The 27,645-nt window shown below is 38.7% G+C and overlaps 1 protein-coding gene across 1 annotated transcript; it reads right to left on the bottom strand.

Moving 5' to 3' along the window:
* Positions 1–27,557, bottom strand: itga2b (integrin, alpha 2b). Its single transcript, XM_066642642.1, has 30 exons — positions 27,376–27,557; positions 25,237–25,358; positions 24,106–24,203; positions 23,454–23,619; positions 22,930–22,979; positions 22,699–22,744; positions 20,700–20,822; positions 19,547–19,591; positions 19,279–19,322; positions 18,702–18,764; positions 17,335–17,387; positions 16,992–17,203; positions 14,625–14,810; positions 13,227–13,272; positions 13,041–13,142; positions 12,394–12,449; positions 11,541–11,692; positions 9,316–9,420; positions 9,129–9,196; positions 7,990–8,137; positions 5,281–5,373; positions 5,083–5,162; positions 4,848–4,928; positions 4,233–4,338; positions 3,235–3,384; positions 1,902–2,024; positions 1,387–1,503; positions 1,141–1,242; positions 716–838; positions 1–559 (listed from the first exon to the last, which is right to left on the bottom strand). Exons 1-30 carry the CDS (start codon positions 27,546–27,548, stop codon positions 434–436), a joined length of 3,159 nt encoding a protein of 1,052 aa, XP_066498739.1. The 5' UTR covers positions 27,549–27,557; the 3' UTR covers positions 1–433.
* Between the last annotated feature and the right edge of the window lie 88 nt (positions 27,558–27,645).

The following is a 27,645-nucleotide window of genomic DNA, read 5'->3' as shown; positions in this document are numbered from 1 at the left end:
TTTCGCAGTAATTCAAATGTATCAAAGGTTAAGGTGAATGCTATTTATCTGCTAATTTATTTTGCAGTGTGGTTAAGAATTGATGAAAATACAGAAATTTGTAAAAATAAAATATGAGATTTAAAAGGGTACAAAGATTACACAACAGTAGTTTGAAAATCATAAAAATACACTAAGTATCCAACACATCTTGTACAATACTTCTCTTTTAGTTTTTATTGCTGTTGTCCAGATTGGTTAGGTGTTGCCAATTTCTACTCGCTAATGCTCCTTTCATATGATTCTACCAAGACTGGACGGTGACGACTAGCACAGGGAGCGTTATTCTGAATTCATTCATCACATTGTGTCTCCCCCTGTTATTTCAATGTTAGTATACAGCTCAGCACACTTAGAGGAAAACACTGTCAATTCAATTACATCACCAAACAATTCAGGAGTCATTATTTGCTCTGATTTCACAGGTTGTAGCAAGATTATCATCATAGTCACCATTATCATCAACATCATCATTATCATCATCATCAGCCGGAGGACGGTTTCGCTTGAAGAAACCCATCTGCAAAGAGATACGTGTTAAGATTCCACAATAACAACCTTATTTCTGATCATTTTTAATCCTATGTAGCAAGCAAAAGTTTTCTTGCGTTTGGCATTCATGCTCATGTCTACAAGCATGACACAGCGCCCTCTAATGTTCAAAACATGTTGGTACCTTCCAAAAGATGATGTTCAGCATAGCCAGGAGCAGGAGCCCAGCAATAACAGACACCAAAATCCACCACACTGGCAACTGCTTCTGACCGTCTTGACCCCTCCATACTACAGTAGTGTTAGTCTGTCTCAGACCAATGACAAAAGGTTACTTTGATCATCACTCAACCCCTTATCTCATAAAACCTAAGGGAATACTCAGTGTGAAGTATGGCACTGGTTTACAATAGATTTTTGAAACAGATTTGGCTGTAAATGTATTTTTGAAATCAAACCCTGATGGGGTGATATACAGCAGCAAAACATAATCTCCAATTGACACCACCATCATGGAGAAATCTGAGCCATTACATTACATTTACAATGCACCACTTCATGCTATACCACTCTAAATTAATTTGATTGTATCTCAACAAGAAGGCTTACCTCTGCTTGTCCACTAGGCAAGTTTCTTGGCTGGATCCTGGAAGGCACATTCACTACCTCATAATAAGCAGAGGACAGCAGTACATAATTCACATATGGCCTCTGGGGAAGAGAGAGAGAGAGAGAGAGAGAGAGAGAGAGAGAGAGAGAGAGAGAGAGAGAGAGAGAGAGAGAGAGATTTGACACAATTCCCATCCCCAACAGTCACTGCTGTAATCCCCTGGCCTGCAATGCTCTCTCTCTCACCTGTAAGAAGGTGTTGACCCACAGTCTGGCCGCCACCCTCACTATTGCTCTGCCATCTCTCTGCAGTTCTGGAGCTTCACAGCTGAACACCACACATGACTCTTCACTCGAGCAGTTCTGCAGGAGGAAACACACCTCTGTCATCTTAACAACACATTAGTTGAGTTGGTCTTAAGATATTAATTTGGAGGGAAAAAATAATATTAAAATAATAATTGAAGTCAAATAATATTTTCTATGTTAAAAGTTTATTTGTGAGATGCTGAAAATCCAATCTACAAATCAAAAGTCCTCCTGCTGCTGGAGGAAATGATATTTTATATTCTAGCCCCCTCTGTTGGTGTTGATTTGAATTACATTTCTCACAGTAGGTCAGAAGCTAAAGGAGTAGGCAAAGCTCCAGTAAACAAGATATTGGAAAACTCTATGTCCCTAGAATAATAAATAGCAAACCTAAATTCTCCACACTGTTCTCAACAAAAGTTGGAATGAAGAAAGTAAACAGTGCTTTTTACCACATGGACAGTTTCTCTATGCTGCATGTCATTCAGCTCCTGCTGCTGCAGGACCTCTTGTTTTTTCACTTGGTGAGTGGTTTCCGGAGTGAATCCAATTAACTCTTGTCTCACTGGCACTAACTGTAGACAAGAACAGTAGCAATAATATTTTAACAACTCACAATAAAGAAACATAAACCATAAAAACTCATATTAAAGAATACATTTTGAGTGTTTTCAAGGTGTTTCTACAAGAAGTCAGTGGAAAGACCTGCTCTACTGTAGAACAGCCTGCTTCAAATCAAAATACTTTATCTGAGGTAACTGAAGGGGTTAACAAGTCTTACAGGGATTCTGAGGATTATACAGGCTTTGCCTCATTAGGACTAATCTGTTTTGGATGTTTTTACTGGCTTGTAACACACACTCACTCATAATGTACTCACTCACATACAAATCTAGTCACGATGCTGTCTTTTTAAACTCGGATATCGGAATTTCTGAAATCCTAGTATGAAATATCAACTGGAACACCTCCCCAATTCAGATTTTCTACTTAGAAAGTCTGGGGAGCCTCACCGCACTCGAGTAAACACTTGTGCTCGAGTAAACATTCAGAAAACTCCATGCCCTAGGTTTTCATTGTTAGCTTATTCCCAGCTAGCATTGTTAGCGATGACACGGTTTCTACACATTGTTAATATGCCGGCAGCCATCTTGGATTGTGAACTCAAAGTTGTTGAGGCTCCCCTGATGTTCTAAGTAGGAAATAACGACTTTTTGGGGACATTACAGTTGATATTTCCTACTTAGAACCCAGAAAATCCAACTGCCAAGTTCAAATGAAATGCAAGACAAGTTCATAATCCAAGATGGCTGACCGCATATCAAGAGTGTGTAAAAGCATTAGTATCATTCTGTTTATTATATTCTTGGATGTGTAAAATATCGCACAATGCACTTTAATCAACTGGTATTGTTAACAATGCTAACAAGGAACAAGCTAACAATGAAAGTCTAGGGCAAAGGGATTTCTGAATGTTTAACTGGAACATGAATAGCTCAGGTGTAACGTCATCCTCAGTTTCGACATCTGAATTACAGTAAAATGGATCAGAGCACTCACTGATATTTAGAAATTGGGGTTACTATTTCTGACATACATTAAGAGACTGCTCCACAAAGAGGTTATATCAAATGACACTGTGTGTTCTTGGTTTTATATAGCGATGCTCTATTGAGGTTTGCGGTGCACCCAAAACGTTCTTTATGACTGTACTGTTTACCCCTTAGCCCTGATTAATTCTCAAACAGTCAGTAGAAGGCTATGGTCAGTAGATGGCTCTCTTACTCTTTGTGGGTCAAGGGTGTAGTTGGTGCTGCAGGAGAGGAGCTCCTCTGAGGCATTGGCGAACACGTAGAGAAGATAGAAGCCATTCTGCTGCACAGGGAAATGAAGCTGCAGCCTGGCGTTCACTGCACTGGGCCCTTTATTCCTTAACTGAGAGCACAGAGGACAGAATACAACCTCCACACTTAACTGGCTCACCATTACTCAGGAGAGGCACTAAAGCATGATGGAGTGGCAGCCAGAGAACTGCTTATAGGTGTCTCTGCCCCCTCTCACAAAGCATAAAAGTGGCCAGAAAGTGGTTTAGATGGGAATTCCTCATGACTCCCCGTAGAACAGCAAATAACTCTCTTAACTCTCTTTAATCTGTTTCAATAGCGTCTACACAATCCAGTGACAAAATTCCACACGTTTTTGGACAAAGAGGTAACCCTTTATGGTAATAAAGCATATATATGAGCATGCTCACATAAAAAATAAAAATGGGAACATATTAATTGGGCCTGTTTGTTCATAATCTGTTAGTTAACACTGATCTATAGACTATCACCGAAGGTCTATCATCCTTCTGTAGGAAAAATCATGCTTTATTTGGAATTCTGAGAGACTATGCTCAATTTTTCTTTGACCAAAAGGTATGGTGCATCCCGTGGTAAACGAAGCATCACTTAGGATTGCAACACCTGACCAGAGCATTCTTTACACCCTGACCAGATTACGTATGACTTCTAATGACTGTGAACAAATAACACAGTAATTAATTGTAAAGCAACAGGACAGAATATGACATTTAATGACTTATAGTTGATAAAAGTATGTACTCTACTAATTATTAGCCCCTAATTCCAAATGGAACACAGAATAAGATATTAATAGTGGGTAATTAGTGAGTTAATAACAACGTAAATTCATGATCAGAAATAAATTCAACAGCATAATGAATGTACAAATGTTTTTTTAAATACATTTACTGACAGCGAATTTAAGTGTTGTGATACCTCATACACATGTTCAACAAGTGGTCCAACATCCTCTAATTCCTTTGGATAAGGCTTTGGCTTCCATTTGGCAATCGGCAGGACACATTCAGTGGGATAGGAGACACTGAAAAAAAAACATTTATTTTACTTCCACCTATTAATCTGTAGTTACAGTGAGTAGCATCTAGTTTATCCACTCATAACACCTCAAACCTAACTGCAGTTTTACAGCACAAGTGTATGTTCAAGCTGTTTGTGAGATTCTTTCAAATAATAATAACAATATTTCTTTTTTTTATTGCATTTAATGAAATGCAATAAAATGCCAAAGCATCATAAACATCACTGGATTGTAGACTTAAACTGCTCCCCTCTCATAATATCTACTACATACTGAGTGAAATTAGGGTTTCTGCAGACAAATACGGAACTCTTCCAATAGAGAGCTATCTGGGATTTGGTGTTTTTTTCTGATTCACTATGGCCCATTATCTCTGTTTGTGTATTTATAATAACCAGAAAATTTAGAGAGTTATTTGCTTCAGATTCCACCACCTCCGGCTCCCTACTGTTACTAAAACTGCAGGTGGAGATGAAAAGCTTGTAAAAGATACAACAGTTTAACTCACTCACCCACGCATCTCCAAAGAAGCCACAGCCTGAACATTAATCTTAACTTCCACTGGGTTGCTGTCTGGGTTCTGACTGTTCTTGCTGCAGACAATGTAGGAGGAAAAGTACAAACATTCAAAGCAGTGCTGCTCTCGTTTGCAAGCGTATGTTATACGCTAAACCAACAGAACTCGCACAAGCTAATGGGTGTGGAGGAACCTTCAAAGACTTATGTTGGATAAAACTATGGTCTTGCCTTTTAATTTGTAAATGGAAGGACACATGGGTCTCGACCTCCTCCAGCCCACCCACACTGAAGAACAGACCGGCCTGCAGCTAGGAACAGTTCAAAGAGAGCTTTGACACAACGTTCCAGAAAGTGTGCATGTCAAAGTGATCTGAGAGGAAAAGATGAAAACACACCATGCAAATGTATAAAAAATGTTGCTTTTACCTTCTGACCAGCCTTCATCGGGTTGCCCAGTTCACACACCACAAGGACTGAGCCGTTGTCTTTTTTCGGACTACACAACAGATGAGTGAAGCCCTGAAAATTGAATCCAAGTTTTAGGGTGTAGCCACATTTACAATTGAAGCTAACTGCAGCATTTACTACATTTATTTTCCCACAAAGAGTGTATGCTATTAAAAAGTCACATTTTGAGTGCATTAGCTCATTAATGTGGTGGATAAAACAAGTTCTGATTTTGTTCTTTGTCTCATGTAGCGTAGGGACCCCAAGTTCCAGCCACTTGAAAATAAAATATCAGGAATCCTAGCTAACTGTAAATAAATATAAGAACTTTAGTCACTCAAATAAACGTTTTTCAGGAGACATATGTGTGTAGTTTAATGTCCAAGACCTGTTTGACTTTAACAGTATAGATGTTTTTATATAAAGACGTTTTTGTTTAAGTAGGTGCCAATACTGCTAAGATTATTGGCGCCCCCTAACATTGTTCACCTCCCCTGCTTGTGACAGTCAAACGAGACGGTTGCTACCACATTCAGTGGTTTTGAGAGGTTCACAATGAGATCATGTTTATCCTGTGTTAGTATCCGTACTCTACATGTAAACATTACAATGGCGGTAGATTTTCCCATCAGAGAAAAGGAAGCTAACCGCTAAGCTAACTTTTACACTGAGGGAAATATCTGTCGCGAAATGGAAATGTGTTATGTTCCACATGCAGTTTTGCAGACAAAGAATTACAACACTGTTAGAGATACTTAAATATTGTTTAGATATGAGATTTCTTGCAAGACTGATGTTTAAATGCCCTTATGGCTTGATCTTATGTTTTATTGTTTAACCCAATGCGATTGGCGAAGAGAGAGAGCGGAATTGCACCATATATGGCAGTGGCCGGAAATAGGGGACAGTTGGAGTTAGGAGGAATGCTGATAGATATTAGGTACTTTCAGAGTTCCATCTCTTTGCCAGAGTCTCTCCAATCAAAGGACCAGACCCATCAGCGTTTCCCCAATCATGGTGCTGGAACTGAGTTTTTATAAGATGCCAAGATGAGGTCAAACCGAACAAAACGAGCGCAGGGAAATAATTGTTACTGATTAAATATGGATCCATTTGTTCTGAACAGGGCTGTTTAGTGCTATGTTGTTTGATAATTGTGGTATTATGACCGAAATATTTCACATATATTTAGATAAGATCCCAAAGAACTGTGCTAAATTGTGGGGAAAAAGGGAATAATATACGTTAATTTTCTGTTACCAATTAATCTTGTCTAGTGTCGTGGTGGGTTTAGAACACACACACTAGACTCCTCACAGACTCTCACCCAAGACAGCCACACTGTTGCGCTATCATAACACCCTGGGGTATAATGTCTCCCATTTAAAGCTGTCCTGTCATCATTTATTCTTTGATATGTTAGTTTAGTGCAGGCAGTTTTACAACCAATGACTAGCAATTTCATCAGCTATTTCCCATTTGTGTGCTTGCAGTCCTACAGTGATCTTTATTCCACTGGCCATCAGTTAGCCATGTACCTTCTGAGTGTGCAGCTAAATGGAGGAATGTGTCCTCCACCAGCAGTAATCCAGTCTGAAAGCTATCATCAAAGGCCTGCCTGGAATGGCGGTCAGGTTAATAGTGTTTTTCCCTTGGCCAATTCTCTTATTAATCAAACTGTTAGACACCACTCTTGCCACTATGTTTTCATATTCCCTGCACTGTCATTTTTCTTGCAGACTATTTTCCTGTGTTACCTCACTGTGAAAAATTGCTGTATATTTGCTGTACATTCAAATACATAATTATACAATAACACAGTGCATGATTAGAGTACACTGTCTGAAAAAAGGTATGGTACAGGTACATTATTGTCAGTAAGGGTACAAACTGTGTAAATGTACCTTTAAATGCTCAACAGTGCTTTTAAAGTCCAGCTGTGTTCCCTAAAGGTTCATTACTTTCTCTTCTCCAGAAGGAGAGGTGAGTATTTCTAAATGCTCATTAAAGAAATGTGCATTATAAAAGAACATAATAAAAACAATGGAGATTAAATTGATCATAGGAAATCCACACAATTTAAAAATCTTCAGTTATCATAGAATATGGTACAATTATGTTATATTATGCCACCACAGTTACAGATTTGGTGAGAGCGTATGTTACAATGTTATTGTATTTGCTGTGGAATCTAGGTGTTAACATCCATTCCTAACAGCTAACTGTAATTGACCTGGTTGTTTTACTTGTGTAAAAGCAAAAAAAATAGCAAGTTATGTTTGCTGCAAAATATATGGATGTAAATTGTGCAGAAGGAGGTGTGCTGTAACCTAACTCTGTGAAAAAATGTAATTATCTGTTTATTTACAAAATGATATTAGGTTATTTGCTCAAAATTAACTTAATCTGTCACAACTTAGTTGCAAATGTTTTAAAAGATAATACTAGGGTGATTCAAGTAGTTTGATATTCGACACTTGCCCAAAAGGTTTATATTGTGTTATCTGGTGAGTGGCTCTGTCACTGGTCAGGGATCTTACAGTCAGCAAATATAAATCTATATGTGCACCTCTGTGGTAAAATGAGTGTACAATGTAGATGTTCCTGAAAAATGGGCATCTCAGTGACAGTATGAATGAATGACTGTGAATCACATCTAGTTTAAGGCAGCGATGATGAGGCTCTGACCTCTTTGTTACTCAGTACGGTCTGAAGGTGTGTTCGAGCAGGCAGTCGGACATGCAGCTCTGTCTCATACGCCCCTTCTCCCTGATTCTCTGCATTTATGATCAGAAGAGCTGGGTTTTCATCCCCGATCAGTAGAGGCTGCCTGCCCCTGATGATAGGACACACAAGGGAAAACAAGTATGCACACTATTTGTAGAATCTTGTTTGGGGAATTTACGTCAGTTCACAGTATTGCCTCAGTCAAATCAAATCCAGCTGTCTGTTACATTATGTGAATGTCCACTCTTAAAAATTAGAAGACTTCCAAAAAACTTTCTGTATTAACTTTCATTGTAGTGCAAAATGTTTTTCCTTCTTCTAAATACATACAACAGGGTGGGCCATTTATATGGATACACCTTATTAAAATGGGAATGGTAGGTGATATTAACTTCCTGTTTGTGGCACATTAGTCTATAGGAGGGGGGGGGGTCTTTTCAAGGTGGGTGGTGACCATGGTGGCCATTTTGAAGTCAGCCATTTTGGATCCAACTTTTGTTTTTTCAATGGGAAGAGGGTCATGTGACACATCAAACTTATTGGGAATTTCACAAGAAAAACAATGGTGTGCTTGGTTTTAACTTTATTCTTTCATGAGTTATATACAAGTTTCTGACCATTTATAAAATGTGTTCAAAATGCTGCCCATTGTGTTGGATTGTCAATGCAACCCTCTTCACACACTGAGAGCAACACTGCAGGAGAAATGCTAGCACAGGCTTCCAGTATCCATAGTTTCAGGTGCTGAAAATGGCCACCATGGCCACCACTCATCTTGAAAAGTTTCCCTTCTCCCATATACTAATGTGCCACAAACAGGAAGTTAATATGACCAACCATTCCCATTTTATTAAGGTGTATCCATATAAATGGCCCACCCTGTATTATTAGAGATACACGGAAAAGCAATGATAAAACAGACTGAGTATGCTCAGACAGGAAATGGGTCTGTAGATAAGTATGATTTTACATTGTGTTAAAATCCATTTAGCTCCTAAGTTTTAGAATATGCTTAAAAAGGCCCCCTTTCTACTATGGCCATCTAGATAAAAAAAAAAGGGTTTAATGGATCTCTCCAACAAAAAGGCTTTGACCCTTACGACTCAGCGGTCAGTTTTAAGTCGGGGATGCAGATGTTATCATCACCACAGTCAAGTATGATTTGTGTCTACAGAGAGAGAGAGAGAGAGAAAGAGAAAGAGTGAAAGAGAGAGAGATTCATTTTTGTTGGCTGCAGTTGAAAACTATATGAAAATTAAACAATGCTATTAGAACAATGTATCCCACCTGGGCCACTATGACATTTTGTCCATGGAGTATAGAACCAGTGGAGTTTGCAAGACTGTAGTTGAGTGAGATGGAGATTGGGCTCAGCTTGTCCTTGAAGTTTGTCTTAGATAACAGAAAGAAAACAAAACGTAATTCTGATGTGAATGATGCAGTTTATAAGAACAGCTGGTCCTCCATATCCACGGGTTTCACATGCAATTAGTTGATGAACCAGAAAAATAATAAACAAAAAATTATTTTAGAAAATTCCAAAATGACATTATAATTTGCTACACAGAGTCCCTGTGTCCCCCTGAATGAAGTGATATGTAGGTATACCCTGCTGTAGCCTCATCCTCACACATCCTCAGTGTTTCTCTGGCACTCGCTGCTTGAGCGTTATTCACATCGCGTCTCAAAATTCTCTATTCTTCTGTATACACTCTTTGTTTCTGTACAGAATAACAACTATTCACAGTATTCTCAATGTACTAGGTACATTGTGTGCAGATCTTTGCATATGTACTGGGTCTTGGAACCAATCGCCTGTGAATACAGAGAATATTTTCGCTATTGAAACAAAACTGTTTTCATTTTTGTTTTTACTTTATTTGAAAATACCAGCTTCCTTTCACACTATTCAAACATTCCTTTTTTTAACTGATGAACACAAATGGTCAAAAATTACTTTCATTTACCAGGCTGAAATGACAGTCTTTGTTGTTATTACTCACTTGACCACTATAGGGCGCCTTGACTAATGCACTATTGCATTGGTGGGGATTCAGGACACTACAGTTAAAAAAACAGACGCTCCTCTGAATAATGCCTACTGCACCTTTACGTTTCTGTTGCATGTTGTTAAAAGGATATAACACTGCTGTTGGACTGCCCACCCTAACCTGACTCTGCTAGTGATATGACAAACATCACGGGTGAATGCTGCAATATATTTCTGAGGTTTAAGCATCTGTGTTTTCATAGTTACCACGCAAATACACTGTTTTGGTGGAGTATAAAGTTATTAGCTATAAAGAACTGCACTAGTGTTGTTATCAGTATGAGCATGCATCCTGCTTTATCAGTATTACTCAGCACTAACCCTGTGATACTTAGAATGCAGAGCCTGAATAGAGAGGACCTAGGATCTGTTCAACAGAGACAAAACAATGTTTAGCTCAAGAATATTTTCTATATTTTAAAAGACTTGACTGCACTGCAAAATGTATATTTATAAATAGCATGTGAAAATTATATATATCTATTTTTTTCTGATTGTGAGAGTAGTAATAATAGTATAAACATTAGTATAAAAAATAATATAAAAAAACAGTATAAAAAAATTTAAATAAATAAATTGGGAAATGTTTCATTTTTTATGAATACCCCAATCAGCCATTAGGTTAAATCTCCTTGTTTCTACACTCATTGCCCATTAAATCAACTCCACTGACCATACAGATACAGACTGTAGTCCATCTGTTGTTAGCCCTCATTCAGCCTGGTCTTTAGTGGTCATTAACCCCATAGGACCGCCACAGAACAGGTATAAATTGGGTACTGAATGACTCTCAGCACTGCACTGACGGTGGTGTTTGTTGCTACAAGCATACTCCAGTCCATAATTGTTGAAGTACAAGGTGCACCTTCTGGACAGTAGCGATATTAAAATGGACAGTGAGAGCAGAAACAATTTGATCATTTTAATGTTTTGGCTGTGTGGTGTAAAGTGACCTTATCAATTGTAATTATCAGATTTTACACCATTCAAACATTATAAAAGGCAAAAAGAAATCAATAATCAGCAAAAGACCATTTAACTGTATTAAAATTGAGATGGTTTCATTCCCGTGTTCTCCCTGTGTCTGCATGGGTTTCCTCCGGGTGCTCCAGTTTCCTCCCACAGTCCAAAAACACACGTTGGTAGATGGATTGGTGACTCAAAAGTGTCTGTAGGTGTGAGTGTGTGTGTTGCCCTGTGAAGGACTGGTGCCCCCTCCAGGGTGTATTCCCGCCTTGCGCCCAATGATTCCAGGTAGGCTCTGGACCCACCGTGACCCTGAACTGGATAAGCGCTAACAGATAATGAATGGATGGATGGTTTCATTCACTACAGTATGATCCTTGCAGTGTAGTGCAGTGCAGTGTAGAGGCCTGAAGCCTGATTCTTACTCTTTTCTTCTGACTTAACTACAACAGAAACATTTACCCATTTCCAAACACTTACTTTCAGGGAAACCTACCAGTAGGTATGCGGTGAGGTTCTTGCAGATCCTTTCTCTATATCTGTGGATGGAGAACTGAAATTGGCTGTACGGCTGGCCATTCTCCAGTAGCAGAGTCCGTCTAGCCATATTCGGCTTCAGTTTATCCAGCTGTAGCTCTGTGTTCATCACTGGAGGATATATTAGGAAGAATTCTTCAGAATGACTGAAACCTGGCGTGTGATTACACTTATTAAGTTAAATGTTTTGTTTTATCAAACTGAACTTGGTTAAGCCCTAGTAGGGTTATACATTCTCTCTGTAATGTTCAAATCCTGCTACACTGTTACATATAGTTACATACTGACTTTGTACATTAAACCTACATTGGTCTTATACTGATTTAAATGTGATCTTCTGAACTTTTAACACGGACTACTATGAGTTGAATGGGTAGCAGTTAGTTGATAGAATGCCCTATTTTGTAGGAATGTAATATCATATCTCTATTGGGTGATTTATATAAAAATCACATGCCTTTTATAGGTAATATAGCTCTGTAAGGATTATACCTGTGAATACTAGAGAGGTATGTGGGTGTTTTTCACATCCTGACTGATGCCTTTCTATCAGCGTCAGCAGCTTACTAATCACTCACACCTGTTCCCCATTTTCCACACACCGCACTCTCATCAGCACCACCACCACCATACACACCCCCTCTATTTCCCTCGGTTGCAGCACTCTCCTTCACGTGTTTTATTTCCTCATGCACCAGCAACCAGCATCAGAATCATCAGCTGAAATTCAGCTTTTAACTTAGCCAATAAGATGCTTACTCTAGTTGAAAAACAGAATGAACAAATAAATTAATCACACAGGACTTGCTTACCAATCGTCTCTGGAATTCTGTACCCGGACACACTGATGCACATCATAATTGTGAAACTGGAAGGAAAAAATACATTATTTGACTAAAATAATAAATGCCTACCATTTTACAGAGGTTGGTGAATGTACAGTTGGCGCTCGGTATCTGAAGGGAATGGGTGCCAGGACCCCAGCAGTGTTCAAGTCCATTAAAGCAACACTAGGTAGTATTTTTACCTTAAAATTACAGCTTAAAAATTATTGTGATGCTTCGCTGAGAGAGAACAGAGGTTATTTTTGCTACGTTCCTGAAACTGCAGAAAGTGAACTATGTATGTTTACCCCACCTCCGTCCAGACCTGAATATATGTATTTTCAAGATTACACAACTCTCATTTCCACAATATCACTCCACCCATTTTCACAGTTACAATAATATGAATGGATTCCTGTGTGGACATGGAACACTACTATTTAACGTTATCATGGCAAAATAGCCAGGAAATCTGCTACTGACCAGAAGCCAAAGTGACTCCACAGTAAGCTCCCACCACATCTGACCAATACTCCACCTCTGCTTTCTTAGGCGTGCTAAAAATGCGTTCCAGTGCAAGTTATACATCAGAATGTGATTCATTGAAATGTTTAAGTGTGAGAGCTACTCTTTACCAGGACACAGGAGTGTTGTCCGCCCTGCAGAACTTTTCTTCTGGGTTTAGAAAATCAGGGAAGGAATAAAGCTGGGCTTTGGTCTTCACCACTGCCTTTGTTCTAGTAATTCAAACAGAGACAAGCAGTTATAAAAGAGGCGTTGTTCGTGTCCAAATACCATATTGGGGAATATTTAGACATTACCTGTATACAAACACTTTGTCCACTCCCCATGCCCCGACAATGAGATCTGGCAGGAAAGCAAATACACAAGAAGACAGCTAAACAAAACAGTTAAGTTGTGTATATAAAAATATACGATCTTTCCAAAGGGTTGGCCACCAAAAAAAAAATAACAGCAGCCATCTGTGAGCAGTGATAAAAGCCCACCTTGTCGTAAGCGTATATGTCTAGTATATGTGTATAGGTAAATAACAAGTCTAATGGAGACAATGGAAAGCCATAACTCTTGAAAGAGTTATGGCTTTCCATTGTCCCCCGCCCCCTCCCATGTGTTTGGGAGTGAGTGAGACAAAGAGGACTAAAAATGGCTCTCGAGAGGCGAAGGTGTTACACGTCAAAAAGCATTGTCTTGTCCGTCATGGGCTCCAGAGCCATGAGCTGAGGAGTGAACCACTGTCTAAGGCTGTGTTTTCCACCTGTGGTTTTGCAGTGACATGCAAATGAACTTCAGTCTCTCTCATGAGACAAAGAGGAATAAGCTTTTAGTAAAAGCTGCTTTCAGCTGTGATTTTACATTTGAGCACAAGCCTTGACGTCTTTGTTAGCCAGGACAGGTTCTTAGGGAGGGGATGAAATGGAAGAAAATGGTGAGTATTGTGCACTCAGGCGTTTCCTGGACTGAGGTAACGAGGTTTCTATGTAGTGCCGCTACTGATGCTGCTGGATGGTTCAATAATGATGGAACATAAAGGTACCACATTTTTTATATTTTTCTTTTGGCTCAGACCTTCACAATAGTCCAACAGCTCAACACCTCATTAGCTCTGTGCCTCCTGAAAAGGCTCATTGTTTTACTTGTGGTCTTAACTCAGAAACAGGTTTACGTATAGACATGATACACAACAGAACAATCACTGGGATCTAAACTTTATAAACATATTGTCAAGCTATAAATATGACAAAGCATCATTGAATAATCCAGCTTAAATCAAACCCAAAAACTCACACATAATAATAATAATAATAATAATAATAATAATAATAATAATAATAATAATAATAATAATAAAATAAAAAAAATGAATATTTTTTTTTTAAAAATCAACGTTTTCAATTTCATAGTAAGCTTTTGATCAAAAATGGCCCAAATTCATGAAAACAAAGCAATTCTATAAGCTTTTCCAGATTAAATTTTCTTTTAAAAATAAATAAATAAAATAAAATAAACATGTAATATTTGATCTTCTGTAACAACTTCATCCTAATCAGGGAAACAGTGGATGTGGAGCCTATATGGAATCATATGGTATAAGGCATTTCAGAGCTTTTTATTTCAGAAATGTAGTCATGAATGTAATATTCTGTGATTCTGTGAACACACATTACGTTGACAATTCAACTGCTGCTCATTGAACAAACCTGGGTATCCGTTGTTATCTATGTCCGTGCCTCCTCTCATGCTGAAGCCAAAGGCTGAGGCTGGCTTTGGTGTTTGGAAAGGGCTCTCTATGACCTGCATGTACTGTGGGTTCAAACCATCACTCTGTCCCATGTAGATGAAGACCCAGCCCCCTTTACCAGAGCCTGGGGCTCCTATGGCCACGTCTGTAAACGAAATATATTAGAATTCTAAGACTTCTAAGAAATTCACACACATATTACCTCACCTGTTCTGTTGATCAGACCAGATGTGTTTGGTTAATGCACAATTACTACTCATTTTATGAATTTAACATACTGCAAAAAAAAAAAAAAAAAAACTGGAACAGAACCTTAGTTCTTAAGTGAAACCTAGCAAATAAATAGAAATTGTGACTAAAGGTTGGCAGAAAACAAGCTATACATTTTGTTTCAGAGATGTGTGATGGAAATCAACAGCATAAGTAATTTACCCAGAGGTTGATGGTACTTGCTGCAGTACATTAGCCTCAAAGCTCCAGGGCAAACCTAAAAAAACTAATCTCAGATACCCAGACTGACTATGTGAATAACAATACAAATCTGATCCTTTAAAGCCACGTCCCCAAAACACATAAACATTCACCTGACAGCAACTATATATGAATCCACTGGGAGAGAGCTGGAGACAAGAGTGCAACTTGTGTTTTATTTCCGTCTTTCTTTTCTTTCCTTCTTTAGCGGTTCAGGCTGTTGTAGGCTATGTACATTTCTGTGTCATTCTTGTGTAACTACCTCGCTAGCTTTCATCTCACACATGTGCAAATAAGTACATGTACTGACTGTGGAGTGTGTGAATGTGGGCAGGTCGGGAGGTAGGTAGGTACAGACAGGTACGCCATACAGTCATTTCATGAGGGTTTTTTACACTGTTGTGGCTTCCATGTCTTATATATATATAAAGCGCATTTTGTATTCATATTTAAACACATCCTCATCAGAGGCCTAATATGAAGCTATAAAGACCACCCTAATCCTCCAGAACCCATTTTATAGGTGGTGCTTTCCCAGACAGGGATTAAGCCTTGTCCTAGGCTACACTGGATTTCGTATTGTGTTCCCGGACTAGGCTTCATGGAGCATGTTGTGTAAGTGTGATGCCGTAGCCTGTTCTTAGCTACTGATTAAGATTTCACTGATAGATGAAATGAGAAAGCAGCAGCAGAAGGCGTACAGTCGCTGGCACAAACAGCTGAACATCTGAATAACCCTCTTTGCCAACATTACATTTACATTTGGAAAGCTAGATTCCTGACAACGAGAAAAATGATCTCGTTCAAGCCCTCAGTCATTCAGTGACTCAAGCTAATGCTTCTGAAGAGGGAAACAGACCGTTATGATAAATGCAATTCAGCTGAACAGAATTAAAAGCCCCTGAACTAAGAACATTTGTGCGGCACTTGTGAGCCAAAAATCATGTGCTTGTCACCATCAATCATCTCTTTAAATCAATAAAGAGCTCACAATAACCTGATCTGTGACAGTTCGGCAGCACGTCATCACTCGAATCCTTACATAATCTGTTTTGTTTTGATTTTCAAATTCTGGTACGATTTGGAACCATTCCTGAATACACAAATGTGATTGGAAGAAGTAAACCAGATCCTCTTTAGGGTTTTACACTTGAAGATCCAAATCTGGAACATCTCGTCAATTCTGACACTCCAGAAGATAGAGTTGCTTTGCCACTTTCAAAGCATTGTACTGACAGTTGGTCTAAACGTGTGGGTGGCAATGCTGACCTGCACATGATGGGTTCAATTTCAAATTCCCAGCGTGGGAAGGAACACCACGCTACACCAGTTTGATGCAAGATTGTAACCTCTAGCAGGTGAAATCAATAGAATTGATTATCTCATTACAATAGCACCTGTGGGTCAATTGGACATTTTCATCCGCAAGTGAACAAATGTCCTAAAAGTTGACGTGCTGGAAGCAGGGAATATGGGCAAGTGTGATAAGGGCTTAATTATGATGTTAATATTGTTTTGGTCAACGCATCCCCAGCATGCAGTGGTTAGTACCCTCCAAAAAGTGGTCTATGGGAGGAAGACCACTGAACCGTCCACAGGGGCAATGATTCCCAAGGCTCACTGACATGTGAGGGGTGTGCAGACAAGCCCATCTGCTCCAATCCCACAGAAGATAATCAATGTGAGATAATCAATGTTATTCGCTTCATGTGTCAGTGGTTTTAATCATGTGACTGATCAATGTATTAAAGGATTTCTAACCCTGCATTACGACTAAATATCACAATTTGTTCTGGATATAAGGTTCTTCTAAATGGTGTGATTGGGTCTTGCTTTGCTGCTTTCGTTTTCTTACCGTTGAAGCCGTCATGGTCGATGTCTCCCAGTGGAGCGATTGAGCTGCCGAAGCGACCGTAGGTGTGAATGCCTGTCAGAGTTTGGTCAGGAACGAGGGAGATTCTGTAGCTTTCCTTCTGAAGGTAAACATATACCTGGCCCACCTCCCGCAGCTTATGAATGGATTGATGCTCCATAAATAGAGGAGCTCCCACAAGGATATCATCCCACCTGAAGAGCAGCACCAGCACAAGGACTGGTCATTCAAGATACAGCTTAAAATGCCACTGGTGTCATATCATGCTGTAGAATTACTGTAAAACTACTGTAAATATTTTTCAGAATGATCAGAATGGGATTACCCGTCATTGTTGATGTCAGTCACAGCTACGGAGTGACCAAAATACGAAGCTACCTGTGAAAGACAAACACAAACACACATGCACACACACATTTTTAAGTAGGTACACACACCTACAAACCATCCTTATGCAATATACATTAAAGCCACCTCCTTGTAGCTACATTCTTTGTCCATGTAATCAGCTCCATTGACCATACAGGAGCACTTTGTATTTCTACAATAAGACTGTTGTCCATCTGTTGCTATGCATAGTTTCACACTGTTTTTCAATGCTTAGGACCCCCACATGGCAAGTATTAGTTGGGTGATGTGTTAGATATGAGCTGGTATGATTGGATCAGACACAGCAATAACACTGGTGATTTTGAAATACTGTGCCCCCTCACTGTGCACTCTATTAGAATCATCCGTTTATGGTCCACCTTGTAGATGTAAAGACACAGTAGCTCATCTGCTGATGCACATTTGGTGTTCTCTAGTCCAGTGGTTTCCCAAACCTTTTCTGCTCTGCCCCCATTACGACACATAAGTACAAGTCTTATGTTTCCAAACTCCACTCAAATTTATGTTTAAATATTGTATTTCTTACAAAACCACAATTTCTTACTTAACAAAACAAAATAATATAAGAAATCAGCTTGGAATTATTAAGAAAACATTGGAATTATTACAAGTGACATGCTTTCAATCATTTCAGTCAATGGTTTTGCTGCACCCTGCTAGAGAGCCGTGCCTACGGCTATAGCACCCACCATTTTGGAAACCACTGCTCTAGTCCATCATCAGTAGTCATTGGAAGTTACACTGTAGTCTCACCCACAGATGCTCCGCCCACAAGTTGACAGAGAGTTTAATACTTTTATCCTGTCCTCACCGTCAGGATTCTGCCAGTTGCATTTTGATTGGCTATCTTCCATGTATCGCTTTTTTTACTGGTTCTTCTTTGGCCAAACGTGAATTGCTTCTATACGTTATGCCAAAATAGGAGACTTGTGATTGGTCCATTTGCGTGTCAGTCAAATTTCTTTTCTTGCAGTAGTAGGCGTTTTTTTGCCACATTTAGTGGTGAAAAACACAAGAGAGTCTCTCTGTAGAGTTTCTGGCAATGCGATACTAGCTACACTATGGCAGTTGATCACTGACGAAAAGTGGGCTAAGAAAGTATGCAGAGCAATTTATGGACTACAGTCTGTAAGTGTAGAACTACAAAGTGGTAATAAAGCATACAATAGATGTAGAGCAGTGAGGCGGTTGTAATGTTAGTGGTGATTGGTGTAAATAAATATCTGAGCATTCCTTTTAAGTATTTAAGACTGTTAGTGAATTATGATATATTATATTGCAGTAAATTCTGAAGTTGCTCACCTGAAAGCCACTCAAGGTCTTAGTGAAATAAAGAAAATAATTATTTCCAGGGAAGATTTTCACCTTCAAAGACAGCAAATAATACATAGATATAATTTCAGCACATACAACTGCAATTACTGTAAATACCACTCTTAAACAACTCATATCTGCCAAATTGTAACATAATAGGAAATGATACTAACTTTAATGCACATTAACATAATGAAATATACACACCGTTTAAAGGGGGAACAGAGCTGGACTTTAAACTTAAAAAGTACATTTACCCTGTTTCTAAATTTAGTGAACAATAATGTACCTGTACAGTACATTTTTAAAATATAAATTCAAATTTGTGTTTCAGTTACCCTCAAAAGGGTCATGACCACTGACACATGTTGGAATAAGTCTTTATACATGTTTACTTAGGCTTGCCTAGCAGTCATTAAAGGCTTTGGGGGATATCATATAGCCTCCTGTGTGTTACCATAGTTACCATAGTTATCATAGTTTTGATATGACTAAAATACTACTTATTATTAATGAACCCATTAGTAGAAATGTCAGAATTGCCAAGCAGTGGGAGATAACTTACAGAACCAGCTGAATCCAGATCATTTGGGACGCCCACTACAAAATCTGCAACAACAACAGAGTATTAAAGAAATCCGTAAATATGACACACAACAGCATGTCAGATGGTAAGTGCTTTGAAACAGTTTTAGAATATATAATATAATATAATATAATATAATATAATATAATATAATATAATATGAAATAATCTCCAGTCATCCTCTGTCCGTTGCTGAACATTTATGTATAAGAACATTTACAGTCATTTTTTTCGTTCTAGTCCTAACCTGGGACATCATCATTAGTGAATTGACCTGTGGCCACAGAGTAACCTAGAGGAGAGACAGATAAGGAAGTTTTAATTTAGAGGCAGTGTAGCAAAAATCCAGCATTTATTACTAATAACTTCATTTTGTTACTGTTGGGAAAAATGATCTAATTATTTCTGAGTTACTTTCTGAACCACTAATAGGTTCCTACCAACACATAACTGTGAGGGAGATCTGTGTTTTGTTTTAAGGAAACACATTAAAAATCCCCTCCAGTGAAAATTGATATTTAACCTCTCTAAGATGTCCGTGTGGAGATATGAGCAGTCAAAACTACAGCTGAGGATTCCAAATAGCAAAGACAGCCTCAAATACACAAATGCAGACGATTCACACAGGTCATTTTATAACGACCTACACACAACTGCACAAAGCAGGGACTAAAAAAAAAAACATTGGTTCCAGGGACCAGATTTGCCATGTGGAAAAGCAAAAGAGCCTAGCCAAGCTGAATAGGTATCATGCGGTGGAAAAGTGCCATTAGTGAGAGTTTCAAAATGAGTATTAATGCAAAATTATACAGATAGCAGATAATTAGTCCAATGGCAAGCATGGATCCAACTATGGATTATATTTGGTTTACGGCATATTTAATAATTAATCATGCTTGGTAAGAGACAGGGCGGCAAGGTGGTGAAACAGGTAGTGTCGTTTTCAAAAAGCTCCAGGCGTGCGTTTGTGGGTTTGAGCTCCACTCTAGGGTGTTCTCTCCGTGCTGGCGTGGGTTTCCTCTGGCTGCTCCAGTTTCCTCCCATGGTCCAAAATCACATGTTGGTAGGTGGATCATAGGTGTGAATGAATGTGTGTATGTTTGTGTCGCCTTGAACCCAGTAATTCCAGGTATGTTATGGACCCACTATGACTCTGAACTGGATAAGTGGTTACAGACAATGAAGAAAATGAATGTATGAACAATGAATGAACCCTTTGTCCCAAGTGATAAAGGGTTAACACTACATTGCTGTGTACTATGACATGTTACATTATTCAGCATTATCTAAATCCTGTTTTTAAGCAAATAATAGTTTATTCATAAAAAAAAAGAGTTCCATCCAGATCATGGGAATATTATGCTGTTGTTACTTTAGCAAAAACATTTTCAGAGGCTCACCCAAATAAATGTCATAGTCGTAGTACATCTCTGTTGATTTAGTGTTTCCTAGCCCATAGTTCATCTCAGAGAATCGCTTGCCTCTGTTCAACATTTCTTGAAGTCGTATAGAGATGATCTGACCTGAAACACAACCCAGCCCAATTCAAACCAACTGAACTCGAGAGTGTAGAAGACAACAAAACATCAAGACACAGAGGATAAACCAAGGTCCAACTAGAAGATCAAGGTTCAATATTTTACTTTCCTTTCTATTTACATTTATGCTCTTGAAGGAAGACGATCATCTAATTTCTCTGAACGGAGTCAAAGCAACTGAAACTAATAATGAGCAGATAATGCACTCCAGTAATCCCCTGATAACGTAGTTTATTGGGTATTAGGTATATAGGGTATAGCCTTTTTAAAGCCTGAGCTCTGTAGGTATAGCACCTGCCTGTGTTTGGAATAAGATTGTGAGGGCAAAATATATCTTTATGTCATGCACACTTTTCGTTTTAAGAATATAAATCTTTTTTTAAATACGAATTCACAGAAATCTACTGCAAAGTATGGGCAATATACAGATTTGTACTGTGCAGCAAATTACAATAATTTTACTGTACTTCACAGTAACCAGGGTGTACATATGACATATTGGTTAATTGGCTGTATTTCTAAAAACTGATCATGTGTTACAGCTAAATAGTCAATTGAAAATTATTTTAAATTTAAAATAGCTTAGTCACATCTCAGTTATCAGTAAATTACTGTCAATATACAGCAATGTTCAGGTCCGCTAGTGACTTCTATAGAGGCTATCTTACCAGCGTATGGATTACTACATCTATACAGTATATTTAGGTAAAGCTGAAACTGCCAGGGTGCGGCCCGTGGCGCAACATGTGGTATCGCTGTCACACAGCTCCAGGGTCCTGGGGATGTGCATTCGAGTCCCACTCTGGGTGACTGTCTGTGAGGAGTTTGGTGTGTTCTCACTGTGTCCACGTGGGTTTCCTCCGGGTGCTCTGGTTTCCTCCAAAGGTGTGAGTGTGTGAGTGAATGTGTGTGTGTGTGTGGGTGTGTCACCCTGCAAAGGACTGGCACCCCACTCCAGGGTGAGTCCAAGTGATTTCAAGTAGCCTTCAGACCCACGACCCTGAACTGGATAGGTGGTTACAGACAATGAATGAAATTGCCAGGTCACGATGTGGCAACTTCAGCTTCATCTAAAATGCTGTAGTTTTATCACCACCCACAGCATCAATAACCTACTGATTCACTGATCCACCTATTACATAAGATGCATCACAGACACACTCATCTACTTCACCATTGCGCTCACTTTTTCTGTTATTTCTAATGCATTTACACTTTAATTTATAAATGATATTTTCCTTAGGTGTGTATAGCCTGGTAATCCATGTGTATAACCTGATAAAGAACAATCCTCTTTTTTTTTCTCTAATTTAACTACTGTAAAGAATGCAGGGAATTCTGGGAAACTATTTACTGGAACTTACTCTAAAGTGTTAAGCATGGATGTGAACTTCTAGAATTCACAGGAAAATACAATAACACACTGTGCTTTAGACAGACAGTGCCTTTCAAATATTGAGAACTCTGTTCACTCTGTAGATTCTGTAGCTACATCTCCACACACAACCAACACCAACAACCTACTGATTCACTGACTCCATCTCTTTTACAAACACCATCAGAAATATTCTCTCCTACTTCACTCTATAGATACTGTAGCTAGAGCTCCACTCACAGCAGCTACCTCCTTGAAAAATTACTGAAGTGTTTATATATATATATATATATATATATATATATATATATATATATATGATCTGAAACCCATCTTGTCCTAAAATGGAGGACTTGCTGTCAATAATAAAACCTACTGAAAAAAAATACAAATAAACAAAAATAAAATAACATTTTGATGAAAGCTTATTTGCAGTAATTTGTCTATATCATAAGAAACCTGCTTCTGTAACTCTCTGCAACATACCTTGGAAGAAAAAGCCCCCTGGAGCTCCAAGAAGCACAGTGCCATCCTAAAGCAAGAAGACGAACAATGATTTTAACACACATCCTCCTTCAATGTCACCTTCACAAAGATACCTGACACAAGCAGTCTCTGGGTTTTCAAAAACATGGAAGGATTTATAAAATGAATCACACATGGTCTCTATGGACCACCCACAGGAATAAAGAGGAAGGGGGTGGGGGTGTTTTATACCTTAGTGATGTCAGCGCTGAAACCTGCTTCACAGTAGCGACTGTCCTGAGCTGAAAGTGAGAAAATATTCTGTCCTCCACCAAATGTGTTATGAGAGTGCAGCAGCTGGCAATGCAATAAACTATGTCCAAACATTTCCAGACACAAGCTCTAATTAGTGAATCCAGGTATATTAAGGCACACCCACTGTGTAAACATTTGGTATGATCTCAATAGAAAATCATTGAGCCATAGAATGGAATGCTCTGGAGCATCTGCAGATGAGCCTATGCTAAATGCCAGGCATCTGCTAGAAGGGTAATAAGCCCCAGTCATTGGCTTGGTGGAGAAGTGGAAGTGCATTTGCTGTAGTGATGGAGCTCCCTTTAATGCCTTTGGGAGTTGGAGTGGTGTTTCTTAGCCAGAACTAATTATCCCACATCAATACCTGACCTCACTAATTCTCCTGTGGCTGAAATGCAATCAGGGTTTGCACTTTCTTTTATGAATCTAAAGCATTCAGAGACAGCAGTCATCAATCTTACCGTATTTGTTTGTGGTGTAACTCTCCTCCACCATTGTTCCCCTGCAGGGGGCATAGTTTGCCATTGCTCCGGTCTTCGTGTCCAGTAACTGGCAGTTCCCCACTGGTGTGTTCATAGATTCCAACTCGCCCCAAATCACATTCCAGTGAAACAAAGGTGCACAGGCCTAGTTCAAAAAAACATATACATTAATACTGTAGGCTCTAAACAATTCATTACCTTTAAGGTGTAGTGGCTGCATACACATAGCTTGTGCTGTATATTCTCCATAGCGTTGCATGGCACAAAATGGGGTATTCTGGAGCTGCTGCATTTGAGCCATTTGAGTCACTGTGCCCAAAATTGGGCTGTGGAGTGGAAGATCTGTGTTTTCTGGAGTGATGGAGCTCCATTCAATAGCTGTGCAATAGATTGGAATCATGTTTCCGATCCAGAACTAATTACCCAACATCAGTTCCTGACCTCATGAATACTGCTATGGTCAAATGCAATCAAATCTTCACTGAAACTATCACTTTTTCCACAAAAGTAGTGGCTGTAACTGCAACAAAATTGGGAGCTCTAGCTGTTCATACTCTTTGTTTCAGATGAAATGTTGGATGAGCTTGTCGTTATTAAGAGTAATATTTAATACAAGGTGAAAGCTACTTACCAAAATGAACGTGTTATAGGACCTCACTGTGGCCCCTAGCCACTGGTTGGACTTGTGGGTCTTGAGGACCCTGTCACTAAATTTGATGATGTCATCACCTGTGGACAGCACAGTAAACAACACAAAGGTGTGATATCAAAAATCCCAAAGCTGACTACTGGTATACAGTATAAGCCACAGTTCTTAGACTCTGAAGATTTTTATTATATTATTTAATATAGATTCTCATTAAACTTGGTGCTTGTAGAAATTATGTATGGTAACAATAAATACAAAAACATACAGTACTGTGCAGAAGTCCTAGGCACCTAAGATATATATTTAAACTCATGTCTTCTCAGTAAGCGTGGTGCTTGTATAAAGTTATATATAGTCACAGTAAATACAAAAACATAATAATAACATACAAATAAAAATCGATTTTTTTATAAAGCATTAGGTGTGAATGAGCCCTGTGAAGGACTGGTGCCCCCTCCAGGGTGTATTCGCGCCGTGCTCCCAATGATTCCAGGTAGGCTCTGGACCCACCGCGACCCTGAACTGGATAAGCGCTTATAGATAATGAATTAATGAAGGCGTGAGTGAGTTTGATGAACAATGTTTTGTTCCGATTCTCCTTGACTGCATGAAAAAAGAAAAGATTGCATTTAAAATCATTATTTAATAACCGGTAAAACTAGGTATTGGATGATAACCGAGAAGAGATTTGGAAAATGTTAAACCAACACATTCACACAAAGAGTATCACACTCACTGGAATAATGTTATTTGGTTTTGTTCTAATGTTGGGCGTTATTTGTTGTTTGTTTATTTTTTTTAGCAAATAAACACTTACTGTTTCTTTGTTTATTTGTTCTCAGATAAATAGCTTTTTTAATCTAATTATCTCAGGTGCCTCATTACTGTATGTTATATTTTATGATATTGGATTTTAGACAGTCCTGGAGTCAACTAAATTACGACCTGATGAAGGGAACAGGTATAATACTGACTAATGCAGAAGACAAAGTATGATCAGTAACAAGAAGAGTCTATCTGATGTTTAAGAATATAGATGAATTTGAGATCACTATATGAATCATGTAGTAATCCAGATTAGTGTCTTGCATGTCACATAAATCTCTTACTAACCTGTCTGATCAAAGGTCAGTTTCTGACATGATCCATTGTTGGACGTTCGTGGGCAGAGGAAGACTGAGCCACTAGGTGAAGTTCCAGCATTATCTCTGGGTGCGCCCACTACAACACCTCCACTACAGAGCAGAAATGACTGTTAATCAAGGCTGAAACCTCTGATAAACACACAGTCACAACTTCACAGAGTTGTCACAAGAAATATAGTGCAACATATACAGAGATGTGTCAAAGAAAGAATTCATTCACTAAATGTTACCACTATACCAAACATATTTACAAATATCACACATAACAATAATAACAAAATCTCAGAAATCTTTATTGTATGTTAATATAACATGGCGCAGAAGGTAGTTTTGCAGTCACACTGCTCCAGGGTCCTGGAAGTTGTGGGTTCAAGTCCTGCTCTGGGTGACTGTCTACCACACGTTGGTAGGTGAATTAGTGACTCAAAATTGTCCGTAGCTGTGAGTGTGTGAGTGAATGTGTGAGTGTGTGTCTCCCTGTGAAGGACTGGCGCCCCCTCCAGGGTGTGATCCTGCCTTGCATCCAATGATTCCGGGTAGGCTCCAGGCCCACCTCGACCCTGAACTGGATAAGCGATTACAGATAATGAATGAATGAATGAATGAATGAATATAACAAGGATTTTTTTTTAGAAATTGTACCATTCTTCAGGTAATAAATGACACATCAAATAATGCAGAAAAAATTAAGGTTTTTACAAATAGCAATGATATTCTTATGCTTTTCTGAAAACTAAAGCTAAATTTCATAAACTACCTTTGAAGATATGGGTTTGGGTCAAACATATTTTGGTTAGTCACATTTCAGCGTGAAATTACAACCCCTGTTCTTTTTGGTTCCAGACAAATTCATGATTTTTACCTTTCACATTGTAACAATCTGGATGGTGATATATCTACATTCTTCATAATCCTTTGGTGAGAAATGTTTATTTTGAACTGTTTCATGATCCTCTCACAAAGTGGTGAGTCGTGATCCATCTTTCGTAACATTTTTGTTCACCGATCACTCAGTGTTGTATATTTAAAAATTGTGTTGTTTAAAATTTCTGTATATTTCTATTCATATATTTCCTCTGTACTAACTTAATTGGAGTGTGCCTTAGGTGTCAAATTCTAAATTTGTTTTCATTTATTATCTGTAACCGCTTATCCAGTTCAGGGTCGCGGTGGGTCCAGAGCCTACCTGGAATCATTGGGCGCAAGGCAGGAATACACCCAGGAGGGGGCGCCAGTCCTTCACAGGGCAACACACACACTCACACATTCACTCACACCTACGGACACTTTTGAGTCACCAATCCACCTACCAGCATGTGTTTTTGGACTGTGGGAGGAAACCGGAGTGCCCGGAGGATACCCACGCGGACACAGGGAGAACACACCAACTCCTCACAGACAGTCACCCGGAGCAGGAATCGAACCCACAACCTCCAGGCCCCTGGAGCTGTGACAGAGACACAGAATTTTGAAATTTAGTTCCTTATGATTGAGTCAGTTAAAAATAAAGATTCAAGTGAAAAAATAAATCAGAGATTCTTATTTTTATTGCATTTTACACAAAATCCCACATTTCCAGAAACAGCATTTATATAATCAACTACCTAGGCGGTGACATCTTGAGAAGCTTCCTATATTTTGCTTCTCGCTCATAGCTCATAAACACAAATAAATCTGACACAAAGTTGAATTCTGAAGTCCATATCATCTTTTTTTTGAAAGATCTTTATTATAATTTTGGTATTTGATGAAAAAATATAATTGTGCACTGTGAAGAAGCAACCATACATTTATTTTATATATTGCTTTTTTTACATAAAAATGCAGCTTCAAACGTCATATAAATGTAATGAATTAATCAAATAAATGTAGCATTAGGTCAACTGCATTTGTATTATTGAGCAATGTAAATTATACATTAACAAATAGGTCAGATCTGTCAAGAATAACTGTAAATTACTAAATATTTCAGTATGCAAATAATTAGATTTTAAAACTATTCAATGCAAAATAAATAAACAGGTAACGACCCCAGGTTTGTAGTTGCAGTAATAAGAATCCAGTTAGGAAGTTCATTAAAGCTGTGGTGTACATTGATGGCACTTACTTTGTGCTCTTTGCTTGAAAAAAGTCAACAGAGAAGCCAAAGTAACTCCCGTCTGGACCAGTGTACTCAGTGTAGTTAATCAAATCCAGGTTAAAACCACTGATCTTCTGTGGGAAAATTATTGTAGTTAAAAACAGTGTGAAGAGAAACAGGACACTTTTCACTCCCTCCATTTTGTCCAGAGTCAGAGACCTCAAGTGCTCATCCTCCTTCTGAGAAACTTGTTCGGCTCATTACTGGATGCTTGTGTCACGATCCTTTGTCTGCCCT

This window comes from Hoplias malabaricus, chromosome 13 (assembly GCF_029633855.1).
Source record: "Hoplias malabaricus isolate fHopMal1 chromosome 13, fHopMal1.hap1, whole genome shotgun sequence".
In the NCBI taxonomy this organism is placed as follows: domain Eukaryota; kingdom Metazoa; phylum Chordata; class Actinopteri; order Characiformes; family Erythrinidae; genus Hoplias; species Hoplias malabaricus.
The sequence above is the reverse complement of the archived record's forward strand: the minus strand, read 5'-3'. Positions and strand labels throughout refer to the sequence as shown.